At 43.0% G+C, this 23453-nt stretch overlaps 2 protein-coding genes across 4 annotated transcripts; one reads left to right on the top strand and one right to left on the bottom strand.

Moving 5' to 3' along the window:
* The first annotated feature begins 80 nt into the window (after positions 1 to 80).
* Positions 81 to 12454, top strand: LOC311265939 (serine/threonine-protein kinase tousled-like 1-B). 3 transcript variants are annotated; one of them, XM_084368069.1, is made up of 22 exons: positions 81 to 611; positions 2380 to 2501; positions 3506 to 3574; positions 3802 to 3840; positions 3973 to 4048; positions 4131 to 4174; positions 4270 to 4353; positions 4457 to 4537; positions 4649 to 4741; positions 4891 to 5001; positions 5653 to 5789; positions 5947 to 6138; positions 6799 to 6865; positions 7125 to 7222; positions 7374 to 7455; positions 7550 to 7641; positions 7736 to 7825; positions 8777 to 8946; positions 9214 to 9349; positions 9644 to 9755; positions 9908 to 10015; positions 11084 to 12454. In XM_084368069.1, exons 1-22 carry the CDS (start codon positions 485 to 487, stop codon positions 11231 to 11233), a joined length of 2280 nt encoding a protein of 759 aa, XP_084224195.1. In that variant the 5' UTR covers positions 81 to 484; the 3' UTR covers positions 11234 to 12454. The 3 variants fall into 3 exon arrangements, with proteins under 3 accessions (XP_084224195.1, XP_084224194.1, XP_084224196.1); XM_084368068.1 differs by having other exon boundaries at positions 4264 to 4353; XM_084368070.1 differs by lacking the exon at positions 3802 to 3840 and having other exon boundaries at positions 82 to 611; positions 4264 to 4353.
* A 3205-nt stretch (positions 12455 to 15659) lies between these two features.
* gorasp2 (golgi reassembly stacking protein 2) lies at positions 15660 to 22741 on the bottom strand. The gene is made up of 10 exons (XM_084368071.1): positions 22580 to 22741; positions 21819 to 21899; positions 21515 to 21718; positions 21338 to 21424; positions 21090 to 21220; positions 18843 to 18975; positions 18314 to 18437; positions 18064 to 18171; positions 17402 to 17518; positions 15660 to 17075 (listed from the first exon to the last, which is right to left on the bottom strand). Exons 1-10 carry the CDS (start codon positions 22640 to 22642, stop codon positions 16816 to 16818), a joined length of 1308 nt encoding a protein of 435 aa, XP_084224197.1. The 5' UTR covers positions 22643 to 22741; the 3' UTR covers positions 15660 to 16815.
* Positions 22742 to 23453: the final 712 nt, after the last annotated feature.

Below are 23453 nucleotides of genomic sequence, written 5' to 3'. Positions count from 1 at the left end.
GGCCATCTTTTCGGGGTGTTTGTTGTTTTCACCAAAACAAGAGGCTGTTCTCAGGTCGACGCTGAGACGTGCCTCCCAGTCAACCTCGGGCTAGTTTGGAGGAGGGTAAAATGATCCCAGATCAGTGTCTGTTTCGATGTCATGCCATCCCCCATCGCGCTGCCAAGTAAGGTGCGCGCCAGCCTCGCGATAGCCTCGCCTACAAGAATCAGAGCTCCGTTCGCGAACTGGATGCTGACAGGCGCGCGGTGCGGTCATCATGCAAAGGTTACACTGGAAACGTTTCAGCGAGTGTCTAAAGAAGCCGCTCCTCCGCAGGACCCGCACGGCTTACAAAATGCGAGCCGTCTAGCGACCACTAAACGCTCTAACTCTCGTTTACTCGCCTGTTTGGCTACAGCAGGTGTCAAAAGATGGACGCAAGTTTGGGATTTCCGCGAACGGCAGTGTGTACGCTGGCTCCTCTCGGCGGTAAAGTGGCTTCATGAGTGTCCAAAGTAACAGTGGAAGTGGTGGTGGAAGTTTGGAGGCGACGCCATCTTGGTCGCAGCTCTCCTCGTCCCCAACGATTTCTCAACAACATATAACGGCGACCGCAAAGAGCAAGGAAGGTATATTAGCTCGCCAAGTGCACGACCGACTCTTGTTCTCCTTAAAGTGTGTCCTTTGCAGGAGAAGTGGATTATTTTGGCCGTGTCGAGCTAACGTTTGTTCAAGTAAAAATGGATGTCAAGTTCACTGATGCCGTGAATTGGAAGCCAAACGTCAGCTGTCAGTTCAGTTGATGGCCAGTCTAAGTAGCAGCAAGCTATCATGTTTGCACAAAGGCAGCGCTAGCTTGTTGTTTTGCTTGTACGACTGTCAGCTAACACGATTTGTAGCCTCTCGAAGCTGTTGATGCGATTGCAGTTTAGTAGCAGTTTGTAACATTGGCCCCTTATCAGCAGCATCTAGTTGGGATATTAAACAACGTAGCTATGCATGCATCCATTAATGCATTGCAGTGCATGTCCTGACTGCTGTAAACTTGAGCACAGGCCGTGGATTTCACCTTTCTGGACAGTTTGGTTGCATTTGTTTTTCCTCATTGTTGTTATGACCTGCTTGTTTGGACTGTTTACTCCGATATTGCAGAGCTGCTGGATGCGATGTGGCAAAACAGTGTTCACAAGTGGGAGCAATGTGTTATGATCTTCCAGCTAACTATGTTAGTTTTGTAGCAAGGGTTGTGTTAAAAAAAACACAGGCAGCGACGGTAAGAACGAAAATATGCGTTATAATGTGAGTGCTGATATTGTTGACGAATCATTTTTAAACAATAAACTCCTGAGATGCAGAATAATGCAGTAATATGAAGCTGGAGCTATATGGATTAATTAAGCAGCATCGCTCTCTCCCCTGTCCTGAGGTAACCTCACACAGGCCTTGTTGTGTGCTCTGTTTCACTGCCCACCGCTTTCATAATGTCCATTATGCCTTTTAGGGCTTGCCCCTGTGCCAGAAGCTATGTAAAGATGACAGCCAGGAAATGTCCAATAAGGAAACAAACAGTTGCAGCAGCAGCAGTCAGCAGGGAGCACAGGACCTGTGTGGAAACTGGTTGTCATAGATCAAGGCCCGGCCAGGCAGCCTATATGTTTACCCCGCTGCCTGTGTCAGATTCATGCTATGAACAGTGTGGTTCAGAGGTTTACCACTCCGACATCTGCCAATCTGACCAGATTCAGAGGAAATTGAAATGTAAAGCGAGGCCTCGGCAAACCTCAAATGACCTGAAAAGCGGTGTCCCGTTTCACCAGCATAAGGATCCCTGATGCACATGTGTAGCATTTGAATTAGCTACATAACTACTGAGAGGCCCAAACCTGCTCCTCACAGACTGTGCAGCATGTAGAGAGATGAGACTTTGGGATTAAACCTCCCCTCATCTCAGTTTGTATTATGCGCGATCTGCACGATGTGGAGATCCCTGAATATCACAGACCAGTTTAGCACTATGCAATGAGGCCATTGTGACAGTCAGACTAATGAGATGGAAGATTATTGTGTTTTCTCGACGACCTTCCTGTTCAAGTTAGAAATGCAGTGTCACTCATCTACAGTATCTACCCTCATAGCATGAAAGTGCATCTTTTAAAGAGCTACCTGCTGCCCAGTTGAATCAAATCCATTTTTCTATTTTTATCCTCTAATCACTCTAATTTTCTCTAATCCTCCCCCAGATACCGTCCTCTGTTCCTTCTCTTAGCGCTCATTTTTATTCCTCTCCAGTAATTCAGTCGCAGGAAAAAATGTTCAGGGCTCAGTCGCTCTTGTCACCATGGTTTTCTAGCAATGATGTACGCGTCTAATGTTACTCTGTCGATGCCCTCATGCCAGGCCCCATGGAGGAGCTGCACAGCCTGGACCCCAGGAGACAGGAGCTGCTGGAGGCCAGGTTCACAGGAGCTGTCAGTGGCAACACAGTAGGCAGCACTGGGAGCACCAGCGGAGGTGCTAAGGTAACCGCAGCACACACAACACCGAAGCCTTGTTTTTGAGATGCGTCACACACAATCGCAGTTGTCCCAAGAGGTAAAGAGCCTCATGAGTAGGGGCTGTAACTGAGGAGTGTATTCATTGTCGATTAATCTGCCAGTTATTGTCCAGATGAATCAGTTAGATGTTTGGTTTATAAAATATCAACGCAAAGATGATGTCCTCAAATGTCTTGTTTTCTCCACAAGCCAGAGGTATTCAGTTTAATGTCATATGGTAGTAAAGAAACCAAAAAATAGTCACACTTCAGAGGCTTTAATCAGGGAATTCTTACTTTTTACCCTTTTAAAAAAAAAAAAAATCCAAACTGATGAATCATTTATCTAAACAGTTGGCGAATAATTTCCTAATTTACACAAAATCAGTTCATTGTTGTAGCTCTACTCCTGAGCTAAAAGTTCATTCTGTGTAGTCTGGTTTCCTGTTTTTGTTACAATTTTTGCTCACAAGACTACTGTAGAAATTGGCTACATCATGTAGATGTCAACAAGAAATTCCAATCCCAACTTCTAATATCACTACTACCAACAACCGGTGCCCGCTTGCACCGGAAAGAATGCCAAACACAAGTTATATCAGTCTTGAGGCTTGTGTTCACCAGTGACTAACTCCACCATGATAGTTACTGTGCTATAAGAAAGTGCAAACTCAGCAACAGGGGTTTTTTGGTGACAGGAATTAAAAGAACCAAACCAAAGGTTCCCATGGTGGAAAAGCAGGTAAAAGTTCCTGTTTTTCTAAAAACGGATGCAGGCTTCTTGTAAACGGCATGTTTTGGAAAAGAGCCATGTGACACACCTAATAACTGAAGATCTGGATTCCAATGTGACGTAGCGAACCGGAGGCCTGCCTCCAGGCTTTGTTTCACTTGTGTATACATTACGCAAGATTACTGAAGTTGGATAAAATCACTCGCATGTAGAGACTTTTTTCATGTTGTGTGTGTTTGAATTCTCACTGTGTGCAGGGTCTGGCCAACGAGTCCTCTAACCACAGCTATGGCAGTCTGGGCTCATCTAGCGACAAGGAGTCGGAGGTAAAACTCAGAATCATTTACCACTTTTGCAACAGGCGTGGGTGACTCTTACTTATTTTGGGAAGACGTAACAAAAGAAGGAATTAAATATTGCACATTTTGTTACACAGATGCCGACAGTGAATCCTGGTTAGACACAGTTGCATGTTTTTCCTTGCTCTGCCCACTCGTCTTTCTGTCTCTCCCACTGCCTCTACCTCTCCTCTTCTCTTCTCTTCTCTTCCTAGAACTCTGATTTGAAAAGAGGGAGCTCCCCTGCCTACTCAGTATGTACTCTTTCTTCCTGCTGCTCTATCCTGCTCAACACCACCACCACTCGAACCAGCTATGTTAGGTAAACTCACAAAAGCTATACCTTATTTTTTTCTCTTTCTCTTTTATTGCATATCAATTCATAGACCCCGGAGAAGAAGCACTCTGAATCGTCCAGAGGGAGGAAAAGGAAAGCTGACACCTATTCAGAGAGTAGCCAAGGTATGACTGACACCTGTAAGAAATCAGGATTGTATAAGCAGCTAGAGGTTGCATTGAATCTTTAAATCAATTTTCTGTGCAGGGAAGACCTCCACACGTGGGCCCAAGATCAGCGACTACTTTGATGTGAGTGCAAAAGCAACTTCCATCGTTCCATATTGTAACAGTGCTCTTCATTTGGAGACCAATTCTTACAATGTGTTTCCTCTGCAAAGTTCCAGGGTGGAAATGGTTCCAGTCCAGTCAGAGGCCTCCCATCAGCTCGCCGCTCTCCGCAGAACTCCCACTCTGCGCCTGGCTCAATCGTGAGTATTTCACTAACAGTAGGATGTCTTAACACGAGGATTTCTGACGAGTTGTTTGCACATGAGGGGGATGCAATTTTAACAAAAACCTCTTTGTGTGTAGATCCGGCAGAACAGTTCCTCTCCTACGAGTCTGTCTTTTGGGGAACACAATCCCAAAGCCTCCTCAAGCAAGTGTGTCCAGGTAATGTGACACATGCATGCATGCATGAAACACTGGCATGTCACACTTTTCCCAAGCCTTCCTGCAACATACATTGTACTGACTCGTACCTTCTCTGTCTGGTTCTCTTAGACGGAGTTAACAGGCCTGAAACTCGCTGCTCTGGAGAGCAACAAGAGTCTGGACCTGGAGAAGAAAGAGGGGCGAATAGATGACCTGCTCAGGGTGAGTTAGGCATTGATAACCTGAGTTTTGACAGAGAGTGCATGAGAGGACAACTGTTGAACGTTCTCCAGGTTATGTCAGTCGATTTGTAATATGTTTATAACTACACAACCATGTTTAACAATGTCCCTGCCGTCTTTCTTAAACAGGCTAACTGTGACCTGCGGAGACAGATAGATGAACAGCAAAAACTCCTGGAGAAATACAAGGAGAGGCTCAATAAGTGCATTACCATGAGCAAGAAACTGCTTATAGAGAAGGTATCTGTTGTCTCTGCATGCATGTACACACCCCATTTGTCTTCTCACGATACATTCAAATGAAGGAAAACAGCTGCATTATGTGTTTTTGTAAGCAGAAAGAAAAACAACCTAACAGAGACCCTGTATCCTCTTATCATGCTATCATGGCACACCCATGTGTCAGCAACATGTAGAAGACTTGAGACGTATTGCTTGTAAAGATACAATGGTCCAACGTTACACAGCCAACAGAAATGGAGCAACATCTTTTCCAATAATAAGTCCGATATTCTCTGGTGTTTTAGCTCTGCTTTGCTCTACAATTCCTGAGGGACTAATTCTGCCTGTGGGTTGGTAGATCTTTGAATCTCTTCACCAGCCTCCTGTTTTCATGAAGTCTCTACCATTTTGCATGGAGCTGCACAGTGGTGGTGGGATTTAGCGTTTCACAAAACATTAATTTGATTTATATAATGTCTGGAGCATTGGGTTTTGTAATTTTAAAATGAACTTGCCTACCACACTATTCTGATTAGAGATGGTAATCTAGAGACTATAGCTGAGCCATTGTCAACAGAATATTTTGTTTGTCTCACTGTTGCTATTGCAAAGCCTACAGAAATTCTTATTATTTCTATATGTGCAATGGCGTCCTGTTTTTGTGAACAGAGCACCCAGGAGAAGCAGTCGTGTCGTGAGAAGAGCATGCAGGACCGTCTCCGTCTGGGTCACTTCACAACCGTCAGACACGGGGCGTCCTACACCGAGCAGTGGACCGACGGATACGCATTCCAGAACCTGATCAAGTGAGATAATACAGTACACGCACAGCTTTCAATCATTTCACCTTCTAAACTGCATTAAAGGGCCAGAAATACAGTGGCACGAGTAAAAGTTGTGTGCGTGCGTCACTTCACCTCCAGGAGATAACATGTGAAAGTCTGTGTCGTCTTATCTGTACAGGCAGCAGGAGGGCATCAACCAGCAGAGGGAGGACATAGAGCGACAGAGGAAGCTTCTGGCCAAGAGGAAGCCTCCGAACCCTGCGTCACCCTCCCTCTCAGTGGCCTCCACCTCTGAACCCAAGCAGCGCAAAACCAAGGTGGTCAACGGCAACGACTCAGACCCCTTCCTCAAGCCCTCTTTGCCTCAGCTGTGAGTACGCTGTCACTTTGTTTAAAACTGGAGGAGGCTGGACCATAAAGAAAGATTATTGCCCCCAGTTTATATTGATTTGACCGCAGAAGCCATGCATTATAGGCCTCTCTTAGATACATTTATCTAAACTTAGAGTTGACTTCTGTAGATCCAAGTGCAGAATTAGTACAAAGTCTTGAAAGTTTGGAAAACGCTTAATTTTTTCAATGTTAAGAATACGGTTGAATTTGAATATATTCCTTGAACATACTCTGGTGTTTCATCCACACAAGCAGTCATATAAACATATTTTAAATGAAACGATCCCGTCATCATATTTGTTTATTGTCTCCTGGTGTTGAAATTTGCAAGCATTAAATAATCATGATCAAGATATACATTCAAAGGTAATATTAACAGCTGGTAAAATGAACAATTTGATGAAATACATTGATCACTGAGGGTAGAAAGGCATTCTCACTTTTCGCAATCATATTTATAGTAAATATGTATATGATGATAAAGACATCAAGATTCTGGAAATTACTGGTTTATGTATCTTTCATAAGTCCTTGATTTTTACTCGTTAAAGTGTTATGAACCTCGTAAATGAACAGTCAAGCATGTTTTCTGAGACTTTTGCCCTCTGGAGATTTTCACTTGTCTGTATTTTGTCAGACTGACCCTCGCTGAGTACCACGAGCAGGAAGAGATCTTCAAACTTCGCCTTGGACATCTGAAAAAGGTCAGTAGGAAAAAGAAAAGAATGAAATCAAGCAATTTATCAAAGATGACGACATACTGTGACCATAAAACATTGGTATCTAGTGACGTGGTCAAAAGGTTCATTGAAACACTGAAAATCAAATTAAAGCTACACGTAGATGGTCACGCACTCGGTTTTAAAATGGCCGCTGGACTTTCAGATTGTTTAATTGCATTCATGGGTTTTAAGTTCACGAACCATCAAACAGGAAAATAATTAAAATGGTGTGTTTGTGTAGGAGGAAGCGGAGATCCAAGCAGAGCTGGAGCGGTTGGAGCGGGTGAGGAACCTCCATATCAGAGAGCTGAAGAGGATAAACAACGAGGACAGCTCAGCGTAAGTCTGTCCTACAGGAATGTGACCTAATGGTTAAGAGTTTACACTGTCAATACAAAACATTAAAGAAACAGAGAATGTCTTTCATGGTTAAGACGTAGAGTTCAGTATGACCGATGAGCTTAAATAATCTTGTGCGCTCCTCACACAGGTTTAAAGACCATCCTACCCTGAATGAGAGGTACCTGCTGCTGCACTTGCTGGGCAGGGGCGGCTTCAGCGAGGTCTATAAGGTGACATTTGCGTTGTCTTACTATCCCATCCCCTCTCTCTGTAAGGCATGTATGAGTATGAAACGAATTTGTGTGCGTTTTTCTTGTCACACAGGCTTTTGACCTGTTTGAGCAGCGCTATGCAGCTGTTAAAATCCACCAGCTCAACAAGAACTGGAGGGAGGAGAAAAAGGAGAACTACCACAAGTAGGTCTCAAACACACACACTCAACTTCAGATACACAAAAGACAAAATGTTTCTCCACAAATACACGCTACGTTGACATTTATTTCCTTCCAGGCATGCGTGCAGGGAGTACCGGATACACAAGCAGCTGGACCATCCCAGAATAGTCAAACTGTATGACTATTTCTCCCTGGATACTGACACGTGAGTCACCTCTGAACTCTGCCAGCTGCAGCCCTGCTGGGTTGACATATCCTGAAGTCGTTTATCACCCAGTGCTGGGTTCAAACAACACATCAGTAACATTCAAACCTTTTGTAAAGGTCCCAACCAGTAAATATTGAAAGAATGCATGACTTGTTTGTATTCTGCCTCAGGCTTTACGTCAGTCAGAACTGCAAGTAAGAGCACACATCACAGGGCTGGTATCGGATTGGGAAAGAGTAAATCGTAAAAGCAGAATCACAGAAAAATGCATGAATCGGCGTCAACATGCCCTGACAATGGAAGTTATCTCTAAAGGGTTAACACCTGAGCACGTGGGGTGAAGTCACTGCAGCCAGTGTTAACTTCCCAGTCCAACAATACAGCATAGTTATCTCTCTGAGGACAAAGGTTGAGCATGGGCTCCGCTCATATTGTATAATATTGGAAAAGCTTTCCTTGTGTCAGGGAGCAGCTCACATACATGACTGGAAACTTCAGTCGGGCTGATTCTGCAGCAGAAGGTCCTGACGCTGAAATTCCTCCTCTTAGCCCTCAGAGTGTCAATCTTCAGCTGCAGCCCAGTCCTGTATAAGATCCATTTCTTTTAAGAGCTTATTTTCATTGTAGATTAATCTGCTAATCATTTTCACAATTAATTGTTTAGTCTCTAAAATATCAAAACGTCTTCAAATAGACTCATGTATTCGCCGATACCGATATGTGCATTTTTGGCAGTATCGGCGGCATTTCCAGTACTGGTATAGAAATTGTAACAGCTCTAAGTAGTAGTATTAGTTGATCCCTCTACTTGGAGATCAATAAATCAGTGTCAGTAGTTATATTCTTGAACTTGCAAGTTCTGTTGACCTGGATTTGTTGACATTCAGTTGTTGAATCATCTCTTTTTCTCCTGTATGTAACCGTGCGTGTGTCCGTCTCTGTCCTCAGGTTCTGTACTGTCTTGGAGTTCTGCGAAGGCAACGACCTGGACTTCTACCTGAAGCAGAACAAGCTGATGTCAGAGAAAGAGGCTCGCTCCATCGTCATGCAGATCGTCAGCGCCCTGCGCTACCTCAACGAAATCAAACCCCCCATCATCCACTATGACCTCAAACCTGGTGGGTCACATGTACAAAAAGTTGAAACTGAAATCTGTTGAAAACGCAAAACTAACTGATAAGAAGGGGCTAAAGTCGGCTTAAGTCTACGCAGTTATTTTTAATGTTTTATTAACGAGGTGTGAAATTGTTCTGGCTGGATTTTGCATATCTGGCGCACTGCAGTTGGTGATACAGCTGTAGTCCTTTCCAGTTTTTAACCTGATCTTGTGTTGATCAATCTGTCTTACACACTGTACTGAGTCTGACTGTGTGTGTGGTGTGCAGGTAACATCTTGTTAGTGGATGGTACTGCATGTGGAGAAATCAAAATCACAGACTTTGGCCTGTCAAAGATTATGGATGATGACAACTACGGCGTGGACGGGATGGACCTCACATCACAGGGAGCAGGCACCTACTGGTAAGACCATCACACACTAATATTCCTTTCAGACTGACACTGTAACAGTCAACCCCTCGTTACAGTCAATATTGTCTTCTTGTATTCAGATCTAATCTACTATATTGCGATATCATGGGCAGTGAATTGTGACAGTACTTTTTTTAAAGAAATAACCTTAAATGGAAAATTCAAATAGTCAGAGAAAAAATATATTTTTTGACAAATCTATTAAATGGTATGAGATTTATATATATATTTTATATATATATATTACTATATTATATTATAGTATTCTGTATGTGTGTGTTTCAGGTACCTTCCTCCAGAGTGTTTTGTGGTGGGGAAGGAGCCACCGAAAATCTCCAACAAGGTGGACGTCTGGTCTGTGGGAGTGATCTTCTTCCAGTGCCTCTACGGACGCAAGGTACAACACTAAACAGCACCTGCTACACTTTGGAGAAAGCTTTTTTTTTTGTTAGTTGAATTCTTTTTCAGGTCATCGTCACAATAGTTGAAGCAGTGTGAAAGACATGTTTTGTTGGTGATTTTCTGTGTTTTCTTTTGTTTTTTTTCAAGCCGTTTGGTCACAACCAGTCCCAGCAGGACATTCTCCAGGAAAACACCATCCTTAAAGCCACGGAGGTCCAGTTTCCTGCTAAACCACAGGCTAGCACGGAGGCCAAGGTAACACATGCACGCACACATGCACACACACACACACACACACACACACACACATTATCTGTGTATATAAACACAGATACAGTATGCAGTTTCACACAAGGGCTAGTATGTTTTACAAGTTTTACTGTATCCAATTTCCAGCATTAACTCAATAAGTAAAGTATTGAAGTAAAGGCTCATTTATGCCCCCTTTATGTACAAAAATGGAGACATCCATTTCGAACGATGCAACCGTAACTGCCCACATACTTACATGCCTCCTTTTCGTTGGCAGAGATGTGAAGCAATACATCCAGTAGCAGGCAGCTTAGAGTGGAGAGTTTCTGACGGCAACAGTGGAGGAAGTCTGTGATAATGCGCCTCTTATGAAAGAGGCAAAAGCGGAGGCAGCGTTGTAGATGGCGGTGGTCTGTGAGGCCATTAAATACATTGTGATGTGTCGACAAATGTCATTTCCTGCACTTTCAGGTGTCCGTCATTGTTTAAACTTCTGCGTCGTGTTCTGTGGTTGTCTTGCATGAAGTATTAGTCACACTGGCCCCCATGATTTCAGGTGGTACTGCTCTGTCTTCTTTCTCATCCCTAAGCTTTCAGAAAACCCGAAAATATACAGACGGAATTAACCCACAGCCCCATCGAGATACACGTCTTTAGTTAGCCTTTAGGGGTGGACAATATGGAAAAATAGTCTCTTATCTATACTGTATATCTCCTGATATGGTAGATGTTAAAATAGAACCAAATAGAACCATTTATAGATTAAATAATCACACAGGAATATCTGTTTTTCACCCAGTTAATTAAATTTGCACAACCCCAGTAGGCGTAACCATAACTGAGTTGAGACATTGGTGTGTAGCAGTATGAAAGGCATTAACATACTGTACTTCAAGTGTTTATTAATGTCCACCAGAGTTTTCAAACAATTTGGCTGTTCACTGATGAGCTGACACACGCAAACATCTGAATCCACTCTCTTTCTCTGCTGTAGTGTGTCTCTGAGTAAATATTAGTCACACAACACACTCTTCCAGCCTCCGTCTATAATCTGTTTCCTCTCCTCTGTAGGCATTTATCCGCCGCTGTCTGGCCTACCGTAAGGAGGACCGGTTCGATGTCCACCAGCTGTGCTCGGACTCCTACCTCCTCCCTCACATGAGACGCTCAAACTCCTCCGGCTCCCTGCAGCCCTCCGCCTCATCTCTCCCCACCTACTGACTGGCTCGTTCACATTGACTGACAGGACCCTCTGGCCAATCCCAAGGCAGGATTGTTGGAATTGGAGGATAACGGATGTGGATTTTCCTTTCTTTTGTTTTTTTTTTTTTACTTGAGCTGTTCCCAAATGGATCTGTTAGCAACAGAGCAGAATGAAACGAGATGGAAATGGATGAAGATGTAGAAGGGGGATGCTCCCTTAGCATATGTTGTACAGAGTTGTTCCCTTGAACTCAGCTGTATGAGATACAGGAAAGAACAAAACTGGAGAAGAGAAGGGGAATGGAAAGAGAGAGGGCAACAAGAAATGAAAGTGATGATGCTGGTGGATTTGTTTATGGACTTTATTGATTAACCCCTTAGGAGACATTTCAACAGCTACAGGGGCTCGTAGACGGCCTCTCCAAGCCCACCTCTCTGCGCTCCACACCATGATACACCTCACAAGATGGCTTAGAATCTCTTCAACATAAAGTCGCTGTTATAGATGTTCTCTTGTTGTTGTATGAGGGTGGGGCTGGCAGGTGGGAGCAGAAGAAGAGGGTGAACAGGTCCAAGTGTAGGCACGTCAAATATGGACCGCATGTTCTGCGATCCATTTTTAATGAGGCACAAAATGGTGGTTACATGTCATTGAATTTACCCTTGTAGCCCCTTTGCACACAACAGGGGTTAACTTATACCCCCTGAAAAAGAAAAAATGTTCCAGATGAAATTTCTGGGGTCAATTTGCACTTCTGGTCCAGGTCGTCATGGCGATCTGGTCTCACACATTTGGCATGAAGTACTACAGCTAGTTCTGGACTGATCAGTAGCCAAGTCCTCTGTTCTTATTTTTTTGTTTTGTTTTGTTGCAAAAGCAATTCAGATCTACTATTGGGTTTACAGGAAGTGGATCTGTGAATCTGTCTTAATCCATCGTTGTTGTTCTGATAAGATGTTTCAGAGTATTGCAGTACCATGTTGTCATAGACGTCCTCATCGAGCCGCCTGAAGGGACTGAACCGAGGGGCTGGATGAGCTGTTACTGTACTGCAAAGACTCGGGACACACAGTTCAGTGTACATTTCATGTGCAGGAGACATTACTCACTAGCAAATACATAATAATGAGGCTTCTCCTTGCTTCCCAGTGTCTCACTTTGCTCCGTTTCTTTGTGTTTTCCTCCTGAAAGCTGTTCTCAGTTTGCTGCTATAAATGTTGCTTTTAGTTTGTAACGTGTGAATGGTTTCCGCCTGGCATATGTGCGTACTTGAACTGCGATAAGAGGAACCCTCTCCAGAGACCCTTTATACTGAAACAGGACACCCCGCTGCGCTGTTCAGGAAGGGGGCGATGCAACAAGTTCCTCTGCCACCAACATCGATGTCCACATGGGTTTTTGTTTACTTTTATGTTCAAGTCCAACAGACGATATATGGAGCAAAGTCCCAGAGTGGACCGCTCACACCTGTTCGTGCCAGTAGAAGTGGGCACGCTCCAGGTTGGCTGTGTTGCAGCATGATTTACTGCAGCTAGAAATCAAGTGGATATATCCAAATGTTGTCGTCCTGTAAATAAAAAAACACTTACCTGTACGCTGTTGTGACATTTTAAACCCTCTATAACACTGGCAGCCCGGACTCTGACCCAAAGCAGACCCGTGGCAACAAAGAGAAATCTTTCTGGGGGAGAAGTCAGAGAAAAGACAAGTGGGAGCATTTAACAGCAAGTTGTTGGTGTCTCATTTCTGCCCCTGCTTTAAAAATATAAGGACAGGCAGATTAAAATGCAGAAAGTAGCTGCTCCACGGCTTGCTGCTCTCAAATGAAAGCAGGTGATGAAGTGCAATGAAACGGGTAAAGCCTGTGTCCACTTTGATAAATTGTAATTTGATCCACTTGGGTGCAGCAAGGCATAAAACTAACGTACCCCTGCTGTCTATAGTTTTCTCCCCCTACAGTAGAAAATGGGTGCCAGCCAGCGTCGAGTGCGTACACCACACGACTAATGACGGCCGTGTGTTGACGGATCCGAGTACAGCCATTTGTAAACTACGTGTCAGATCACATCAGTGGCGGGGGCGCAGCACTAGGCCCTGTCATTCATGTGCACTAAAGATTGCCTTACCCATCTTAATGTCTACAGTGTGACCCATATTTCCTGTGGAGGATTACGCAACATCACTGGAAGTGTTTCATACAAGATGGAGCACAGAGGGAGGTGATGATATCCGTGTGTGAAAGATAAGGAGACACTGAATATTGAAATTCTTTAAAAATGGCTTCACAGGCGCCTTCAGAGTACAGTCCAATTTTTAGGCTGGATTACGGAGCTGCTGACAAACTAACCTCTAACTATTTGAACTAGAATTCAACCGGTCATGGTTCAATCAGAATATATTGATTAAAATGTACTAAGCTGGATTGGTTCAATTCAGACCTCAGAATGCCAAAACAAATGAGAGTTAAATGATTTAAAGGTGCAATATGCAAGAATTTAGTAAGAATGTGAAGAAAAAGACTTGTTTTAAAGCGATATCTTCTGAAGTTAGCATGCTAACCAGCTAGCTTTGACCAGGCTCTAATACCAGTCTGAACCACTAGCTGGAAAGCTAACTAGCTCACGACAGCTACAGTTAGCAGCAGTTAGAAGTTCCTCTGGTAATTTGCCCCCATTTGTTTGGAGGATGAATTCAAGAGGTGTGCAATTCTTACATATTGCACCTTTAAGTTATTACGACTTACTTGCTTTCAGGCTCTTAATGGCATGAATAGATTATTTGAAATTAGAACTGTCACAATATCAGATTTTCAATACACAATTGTTGTCCCCTTAAGAATCAAAGATGAGGACATAGTGATATCCACAGAGAATTAGAAGAAAAAAAAATCTATCGCTCAAGGTCATCTTACACTTATTATTTATTTATGTCTCTTTTTTGGCAAAAGGAATTACACTCAAAATAGGGTTAGTGTGGAGACTGGAGAGAGGCTCTGCAACCATAAAACTAAAAAGCACTGACACTTAAAGGTCCACTGTGTAATATATGGAGTATTGAATGGCATCTAGTGGTGAGGATGTAGACTGAAACACTCCCTCGCTCACCCCTCCCTCTCCTCAGGGATATATATTACTATATTACTGTCAGTTGTAATCTTTAATGTTACTCTTACCTGTCCAGCTGAAAGCAGCCAATTTCTCTTTCATCAGAGATTTCCATCTTGGAAAGGCAACTCCGACGTTAATGCTTGTTTTATGTTGTCGCTTGTCCCGATTCAGTGATGGTTTGTTGGTTTCAGACTTCTCACAATACAAATTGTTTGGCAGGAAACAGCAGCCACTCGCTCTTCTTCTTCTTCGTATTCGGTGCTTTTCCGGCGGCCACCCACTAAATTTGAAAATGCGAAAGGCCCTCACTAGTGCCAGGTTTGTCCCTGCACATGGCAGAGCGACATGGTGACCTCTGGACGGGGATCCGCTTCCTATTTAGATATAAAGCGCTCATTCAAAGGTAATGAAAACATGACTCTTGTTTTGTGGTGATTATACAATAGGAAAAGAAATACTTCTGCCAAGTCAGCTCTGCTAGATGACACTACATTCTACACACTGGACCTTTAATGAATTTTTCCATTTTATGGCAGCGTGAAGGTGCATAACCGATAACTGCTATGACAAAGCAAGAAAAGAAATGACCGGAAAGCGGTGAAGATGTTATGTATTATTAACAGATGTGTATTATTAACACCATACATATTTAATTTTCAAATATCAGTTGTCAATATTGCGACGCCCCTATCTGAAATATTGATGTCATATACGCGAGCACACAAGTGTGGTCCACTGCTTTCTTTTTGGTGTTTATGAAACCTTTCCATCAGGTTTTTAAAGGCATCTTCCACCTGTTTTATATCTCATTTATTCACACAGTTTACTGCCTTTTTTTTTTTTTTTTTACTTTTCCTCACTTTTATTTTAATTATTTTTCCTCACTTTTTATTTCACTTGTCTATTGTTTATTCCACTTTACTCCTACCTGCTTTTGTCCATCTGTCTTTGCTCATTATGCTGCACTTGCAGGTGACCAGTGTGACCAACACCTGCCTTTTTGACCAGTGTGCGGTGAGGACAGATGCTCGAGCAGATGAATACCAAGGAAGCTGAAAAAGAAGAAAGGGTCATTACATCACCGAATCTTGCTTTGGTGCCAGACTGTCTGGCACCAAAGCAAGATTCGGTGATGTAATGACCCTTCCTTCTTTTTCAAGGTTCCTTGGTGAATGCAACCCTACAACGAGCTCTCACTGCGCTCTCATTCCTCTCCCATTAAACCTTTATCCTCTTGTTTTTTGTCTTCTTCTTAATTTGTTTTTATCCGTAAAAGAGACGACAGAGACTCTAGAAAAGTAGCAAAAACATTAGAAAGACGCACAGAGGCATCATGTAAAATTAATTTGGCTTTTATTGCTCGCACTGTGCATACTGTCAATGTTTTCATAAAGTTCTGTTACAGTGACACCTTGAGGCTGTACTGCCTCACTGCAAGGCTGCCTACCAATTTGCTTCTGCCATGCCAGGGGGGGGGAGACGTGCGGTGTATCTAATCACCCAACAGCAAGCACACACACACACACTCTGCTCAGTAGCTCGTGTAACTGTAAACCTCTGCCCCCTTTGGCATGGCCGTCAGGCTGTCACCGTCCCTGTGTGGTAGAGACGGGTACTGTGGAGTTCTGGGTATACATGGAGACAAACAAAGGGACAGACTAACCATTTCAAAACACAAAAGGTGGTGCAAAATAATGCAGATTCATTCATTGGGTGGACAGTCATACAGCAATTTCAACAAAAAATTAATGTGTGTCATTCAAATTAATCTATTGGTCAGGGGGGGTCTATTAACTAATAATAAAAAGGTTACAAGTTAGGGCTGGACGATAAGACCAAAAATCTGTAACAGGAGGAGTTCATAATTACTATAATATGTTCTAATACAGCAGTGCAAGATATTTATTTTCTCCTGTAAGCCCATACTGACATCTTTATCCTCATTTTCTCCAGTATGACCAGTTAAATGACGTCTGGACTGAACTGTGCGTTGGATGGAAGTTAATTTCCATTTATTCATGGGACTCAAGATGGATGTAGTATCGTCCAGCCCCATTAACATACACTGTTTATATAAAAAAAAAGTAAGTGTGTGAAAGAGAGGATTGCCGGATCAGAAAGGGGAAAATCCTAAGATAGTTCTCTGTCTTGTTGTAACTGCAGAAGTGCGAAACAGACTACGAACCAAAGAATAGACCTCGTCCTCCACATACAGTAGAAAGGCTCCGAGACAATCTGGCAATAAAGACATGTTGGTGAGACCAGTCTACATCTGTCCTCCATTCTTCATATCCATTCATCCTTCATCGCTCCACGCAAGCTTCCTCACCCATAACGGGAGCACGCCGACCTCTGTGTCTGAACTAATGCAGCTGTCTGCCTGCCCCCTCTTGGCCAAATAAATAGAAAAACACAGAGAAAGACAGACGGGAGAAAGAGAGAAACCGGGTGTGTGTTTTGGTTTGATGGCAAGCTGGAGCTTCTTTCCCAGGTTACGACGCTACTGTTGTTTCCGTCGGGGCCAGCGAATCCGTGGCGTTCCTGGAGGCGGCTTCCGTGAGGACTGTGGGCTCGGTGGCGGGCGCCGCTGTGACGGTGACCGAGGCTGGAGGGGCGGTAGTGGAGATGGGCAGGAGGGGGGCCACTCCCTGAGGGAGGAGTGGAGGCAGCTGGGAGGACAGCATGGTGGGGAGAGGGGGTAAGGGGGCCAGGCCGGGGATGTTGAGGGGTGGGAGAGATACCAGACCTGGGACTGGTGGAGGAAAAAAAAAAAAGATGCGTTGACGTTATTTTTTGCAAAGACTCATAGATACATTTAAACTTACTACCACACTACGTACTCTTACTGTAAAAGATACAGTTCCACCTTTCGGGAAATACCCTCATTTGTTTAATGAAAAGTCTTACTCTCATATCTGTGTGGTTAATATAAGACAAAAAGTCAAGGGCAGATTAGCTTAGCTTAGCATTAAGAGTGGAAACAGACAGTCAGGAGCCATGCCTGGCAACCACATGGTGACTACAAGACCTCAGGAAGTCAGTGTGCAGCTGGTACAGATAGTAGGACTGCTTATTTACCTGTGGTTCCTAGCGGCGGTGCTCCCGCTAATGACACGGCACTAAGGTCTGGGAGTGGCAGGTTGAGGTTGGGCAGGTTGGGGAGCGGAGGTAAGCCACCTGGGAGAGGCATCAGACCTACAACCACACACACAAACACAATACCATATGAGGGTGTGCTTTCATTACTCATTCATTTATTATATTAAAATCCTGCTATGGCTTACTGCAGTGAAACCACTTTGGAAAAGGACATTCTTTGTATATTTGACAAAAATCTTCGGCAGTGACACACGTGATGAGGATGACCTTTGACGTGAGCCAAAAGGATCCAATGAAGAGGTGGGAATTCATGTCATAGAGACAGCTGACAGTTAATGACAATACAGACAATAACCAGAATAAAGAGACACCGTGTCATGAGATAGCAGTTTGACAGGAACTCACAGACTGTTTAGGTTTTAGGAAAATGTAACAAACGCCGTAACACACTGAGATTTGACATTTGATAATCAAGCAGACGTTTTCTTTTCACATCTTCATTTCTGACAGTGTGTACACACACTCGTGGTTGGAAATGGGTGGCAGACCCATTACAGCGGTTTATGGAGAGATTTATGTCTGGTGTCAAAAGCTCACTGACTCAGCAGGCCAATGACGTGTGCGTTTGAGAAATCACCCACCTGGTAGCGTGGTGGCGGGGTTGAAGCTAGTAGCGGCGGGGTTGAGTGGAGTGAGGGGGCTGAGGGACGGGCTGGTAGAGGAGGGGAGCAGAGGGACTGTGGGCAAACCTGAAGGAGGGCAACACAAATGACACATTAGATAAAAATATTGAGCAAATAAGCGATGTTTAGAGTTTGTGTCTCTATTACTTAACATGCTGTATGTGTTGGAATTAATATGTGTGTGAGAAAGAAAGGGAGGGCAATATACCTGTCTGCAGCTCACTGGGCATGGTGGGCGGGGCTGTGCTGATTGACAGGCCTGACAGTGAATCTTCAAGGCCAGTGGGGACAATGGGGGCAGTAGGGGGAGGGGTCACTGCTGAGAGTTGGACCTGAAGGGGTTTTTAAAAAAGGAAAAACATGAAGGAGGGAGAGAAAAAGAAGCTGCTGTCAAACAAAGGTCACATTCATCCAAACGTGCAATTAACTGTAATGAGCAACATTGCTCTCTGTCTCTCTACCTGCTTTGCTGCATACATAATGAGGCTTCTTGCATTTAAATTGTGAGAGGCCACAAGACACAAAACTTTAGTCTTTTCAATGTCACACACACACACACACACACACACACACATACATACACGCATTGCATACTGATAAGTAAAACTTTGGCTGGCTTAACAGACCATTACTCTCTGGGATACACAGGGAACAGTGAAGGTAACATTTCATGGTAATACACAACGTAATTACACATGTACGGATAGAAATGATGATTCCTAACAGCATGTCCGTACCTCAGTGAATCCATCCTTCAGCGGACTGAGGGGCTCACTGGGAGAGTTTCCAGGGAAGCTGATCTTCTTCCCCTCCTCAAAAGGCCTGGTGGGAATCCTGTGGAGGTATCCATAACCAATCCCACATCCAAGGCTGGAAAAGGGAGAAAACAAAACAGGAAGAGAGATTAGCCTGGTTCCAGACCACTGAACATCTCTGCTGTTGTACATAATGATGGTTATTTCCTCCAAGTGGGTTGGGAAATCAGAGCTGGGTGGGATTAGACATGAAAATGTAATTTTACTGGGCCAGACGCTGGCAAATATCTACATCCCTCAACAGTAGTACTGCAATAATTAGTTGATTAATTGATAAAATGTCAAACATTTTCTGCTTCCAGTTGCTTACATTTAAGGATTTGCTGCTTTTTTTTAGTATTTTTTGGTTGTAAATGAATGGCTGGTTGGTCAAAAGACGCAATTTGAAGACAGCACTTTTTTCAGCTCTGATATTGAAAATAATCATTCGTGGCAGCCCGACTGCACAAGTTGTTGTAAGTCAGTTTACAGCCTAGCCTTAGAAACCCACATGAAGGCCGGTTTGACCAACGACTCACAAGTGGCCCTAACGATTCTGAAACTCAGAGCTCACGCGTGTCCTTAACGACTCCGTAAGGACACTCCCACACAGAGTTTAAAAGCCTGCAACTCCCCTCCAGTTAGTAAGAGCTGAAGAAGCCTCTTGGATGAGAGGTGGAACGTCTTCAAGAAACTAAAAACAAGTCCAGTTGCCTACGATACAGCACCTAGATTTACCATGACCTGGATGACTGAGAACCTTCATCAACTTCCTAATAAAACATTTGCAAAGCAGAAGAATTTATAATAGGGATGCAAACTTTGAGTAATTTCTTGAATCGATAGTCGACTGCCTTAACGATCGATTATCGATTAATCATAACAATACATAAAAAATGTTGAACATCTTTCCTTTAGTTTTAAACACTAACATGATCCATGTTTGATGTAAAATCAGAGTCAGTTACATCAGGAGGTAAAAGAACAGATATAGTAAACAAGTTACTTGAGAGATGAACCAAATAATGACTTCAATTTAATTACGGAGCTTCTGTCTGTCACTGTTCAACAACTGGCAACAAAATCCAACCAACAATGAAGCGACTAAATGGCTAAAATGTAATAATATCGGTTTGTGTAAAATGTCTTTTTTAAATGACAAATTACTTGCATTTCAATTAAATACAATATCTCATAACAGTATTTTGTGTTTTATTTGGATATATTGAAAAGCAAATATCTGTAGTCTGGTATTGTAAGATACTTTTAGATTTATCTGTGGCCATCTCTTATTGTTGATTAAGACATTTTTAATTGGTTAAATTCTTAACGGCAATTAAGCGATCAATGATTAATTATTAACATCCCTAATTTAGAATCCAGTATCGTTCATTCATGTTTACTTGCTAGCAGTCTTCTCCTACACTGTCTTTGCTGGTGCAATGTTGCATATCTCTGCATTTTACCACCACCTGCTCAGTTACTACCAGTCCACCACAGTGTAATAGTGGCCAACTATTGGCAGGATTGTGCACCATGTCACCTGTGGGAGCCTGTGCATGCTTACATATGCATCCTTGTGCCCAAGATAAACAAAACGGGGGCACACTCACAGAAAAAACAGCTTTAAAGTGCTAGTAGAGGTTAAAAGCTCCACAAGGAGTCGTTAAGTTGATTCAGTGAAATGTCTACCAACAACTACCTGCATTGGTGATACTATGACAGCAGAGAGAGTGAACCAAAATTGTGAAATTAACGGCTGAACTGCTGGACAATGAGCTGAAACTCACTATAAAGCTGAGAGGAACTAAAGATTTTAGAGATAACACTCATCATTACAAGTGACTTCCTTGCAAATTATACAATTGTTTTCACACCATCACTTGATTTTATTGATATTAAAAAATATATAAATTATAGCCACTTTAAATCAGCATATGCAGTTGATCATCAGGAAAAACTTTAAGGTAACTGCTCTAATAAATAAAAAATATATTTAAAAATAAAATACAAAAAACAGAAAATTTGGTCTGATTAACCGACTAACTGCAGAAGTAATCAACTGAAAATCATTCTCTATATTCCATTACAAAGTAAAGTCAACTCTCAAAAGTCTATGAACATCTTTTTATACCTGCAGGTCTAATAGTAAGAGTTAGAAGAGTATAAGTGTGTTAAAGTCAGTGTTACCTGCCCTCTCCTCCCCAGGCACTGTTAGGTGTGATGATCACCTCTCTGCAGTTATCGGTGTCTGTGTTGTATACATACAGCTTCAGGCCTTTCCCCTCGTGGCTCTCTATCAGAGAGAACAGGTCCTCTGACTGCACACAAAGTCACACAGAGGAGGAGAAGACGGAGATACACACTATTATTATCATTATCCGGTGAAGAATGTGCAAGAGTGACAGTTTAGAGAACCTGAAGTGCTGATAAACTACCTCATTCATAACAGTGTCGGCTCCAATGATGTAGTCAGTGTGCGGCCGCAAGCCGGCGAGGGCAGCTGGGGAATTAGACTCCACTTCCTGTCAAGGAGAGAGGGGGAGGACACGTAAACATGCTGCCGCTGGACCACATGAAACAATACAATACAGACCAAACTTTAGGTTACTTACCAGAACATGCCAGACATTCTCATTGGCTCCTTCAAAGCTGCAGAAACGTATGGAAACACCGAGCAACCCCTGGCCCCCCCACAGGTTGCTGGGGGTGACTGTCGACTCCCGCAGCTCCAGTGTCTTCGAGGAGTAAACCAGCATCTTAACTGGTTTCTCCACACTGGCTTTGAGCAAGTCTTTCAAGGTGTCATTGTCCTTGTTCTGCAGGGAAGGGAGGGAGAGCAGAGCGGTGACCATGAGACATACAGTCCCCTGTGGCATGCATTTGGTCCAAAAACATACAGATGCTGGCTTTCCTTACCAGCCTGGTGTTGTTGATGGAGACAATGAAGTCAAAGAAAGGTTCCAGTCCTGCGCGGTGTCCAGGTGAGTTCTCCTGAACCTGCACAAAGATAAGACACAAGCTGAGCTGCTGTTGGGCTGCATTTCATTGAAATAAAAACAAAATGTACAGCATGAACAGGTTGAGCCTGAGCTGGGCCTTCAGTGTGTTTCAAAGCTCCCGGGAAACAGACAGAGTTAGCCATTACAGTGCATGCTGCCAACCCGGTTATATTTGCAGGACGGACCAACCCCCTATAGTCTGTTGTCAAGTTTAGCATGTAGCTACTGCGGCTGAACCATACTGATCATTCAAATAAGATTAAGATGAGACCTCTCACACTAACTGTCAGGTGTTAGCTTGTTAATAAAGGCGCTTACGGTTTATTTACATTCTGTCAAACAGGGAAACGAAGCACTATTTTGTAGCATTAACAGTCTGGCAGCTGTCATTCAATTCAGCTACGTAGCTTTGGCCAGCTCCAACAGTGGTGGTTAGCTTCTAGCAGGTATATTTAATTACCTAACGTAAAAAAAAAACATAAACCATGACGACAAACTATATGTGACTCTGAAAAAACACAAAAAAGCACACAACATTTTTCCTGACAGGGTGTTTTCCAGACGGAGGCCCCAGCAGCCATCCCCGGCCTCTCGTCAACACACAGAGCAGGGAATCCTCCGCCCCTGACCCGATGCTAAGCTAACAGCTAACAGCAGGTTGTAGAAGCTACAGCTCACCCGGAGGACGTGGTAGCCCTCGGAGCCTCCTCCTGGTATCTCCACGCTCTGCGATCCTCCCATAGTATCGCTCTTATAAGGCTTTTTGGGTTTTATGGCAGTTTGTTACCCAGCAGAGGTGAGATACCTAATCACTACCAAACACCGGGTACACGTCGCCAAATGATTAGCTGGGTGGTGCGCATGCGCCGTTACGTGGCAGGAAATAACGCCTTCTCGAAATCTCAATTTCCTAAAAGTCCGCCCTGTTTGTAGTTCAGAGAGCTCAGTGACTGTGGAGGCACGGGAGAGACATACACAAACTTAATCCTGTAAATAAAGATATGTGAGAAAATATAAGGAGAAAAAGATAAAAGATCAAATGGGTAAATAAAAAATGGAAACATATAAATAAATACATGTTGAAAGATAAAGACAAATAACAAAATATAAACTAAACGTGCATTTTATTTTCACATTTGTTCGTTCATTTATTTATTTACTTACTTTACTTATTTATGTGTTTCTGTATGCATTCTTTTTATTATTCATTTTTAATGTAATGACATTTATTTCTATTATTTTCTATTGTTTTTGCTTTTCCCTCAATTATTTTATTCATTTTTTCTTATTCTTTTACAGATTTATACTTTTAAATGGCATGCCTGCAATTCCATATCCTAAGACTGCATAAATTGTCAGTTCATATCCGCATATTAAATTACTGTTTTTGCTGTTACTGTATTACTGTATACTCACAGCAAAAACAGTAATTACTTAGTAGTTACTCATTAACTATTGGTTAACTAGCAATTAGTTCCCTTATTTGTTCCTTGTTAATAACTCAAAACTTTGTGTCCCTTATTGTAAATGGTTAAAATTGTTGGTGTTTTTC

The sequence above is a fragment of the Pagrus pagrus genome, assembly GCF_965226575.1.
Source record: "Pagrus pagrus genome assembly, chromosome: 12".
In the NCBI taxonomy this organism is placed as follows: Eukaryota; Metazoa; Chordata; class Actinopteri; order Spariformes; family Sparidae; genus Pagrus; species Pagrus pagrus.
This window is presented reverse-complemented; position numbering and strand designations above follow the sequence as displayed.

Bases quoted from the DNA above. Each gene is read 5' to 3' on its own strand.
- gorasp2 (XM_084368071.1), bottom strand. From the start codon at position 22,642: ATGGGAGGATCGCAGAGCGTGGAGATACCAGGAGGAGGCTCCGAGGGC. The intron at 21,221-21,337 runs GTAGTTTATCAG...CTTTGTGTGCAG, and splicing joins CCGACACTGTTATGAATGAG to TCAGAGGACCTGTTCTCTCT. The intron at 17,519-18,063 runs GTGGGTGATTTC...GTGTGGTTGTAG, and splicing joins CCCCGCCACCACGCTACCAG to GTCTGATGCCTCTCCCAGGT.
- LOC311265939 (XM_084368068.1), top strand. From the start codon at position 485: ATGAGTGTCCAAAGTAACAGTGGAAGTGGTGGTGGAAGTTTGGAGGCG. The intron at 3,575-3,801 runs GTAAAACTCAGA...TTCTCTTCCTAG, and splicing joins CTAGCGACAAGGAGTCGGAG to AACTCTGATTTGAAAAGAGG. The intron at 8,947-9,213 runs GTGGGTCACATG...TGTGGTGTGCAG, and splicing joins CCACTATGACCTCAAACCTG to GTAACATCTTGTTAGTGGAT.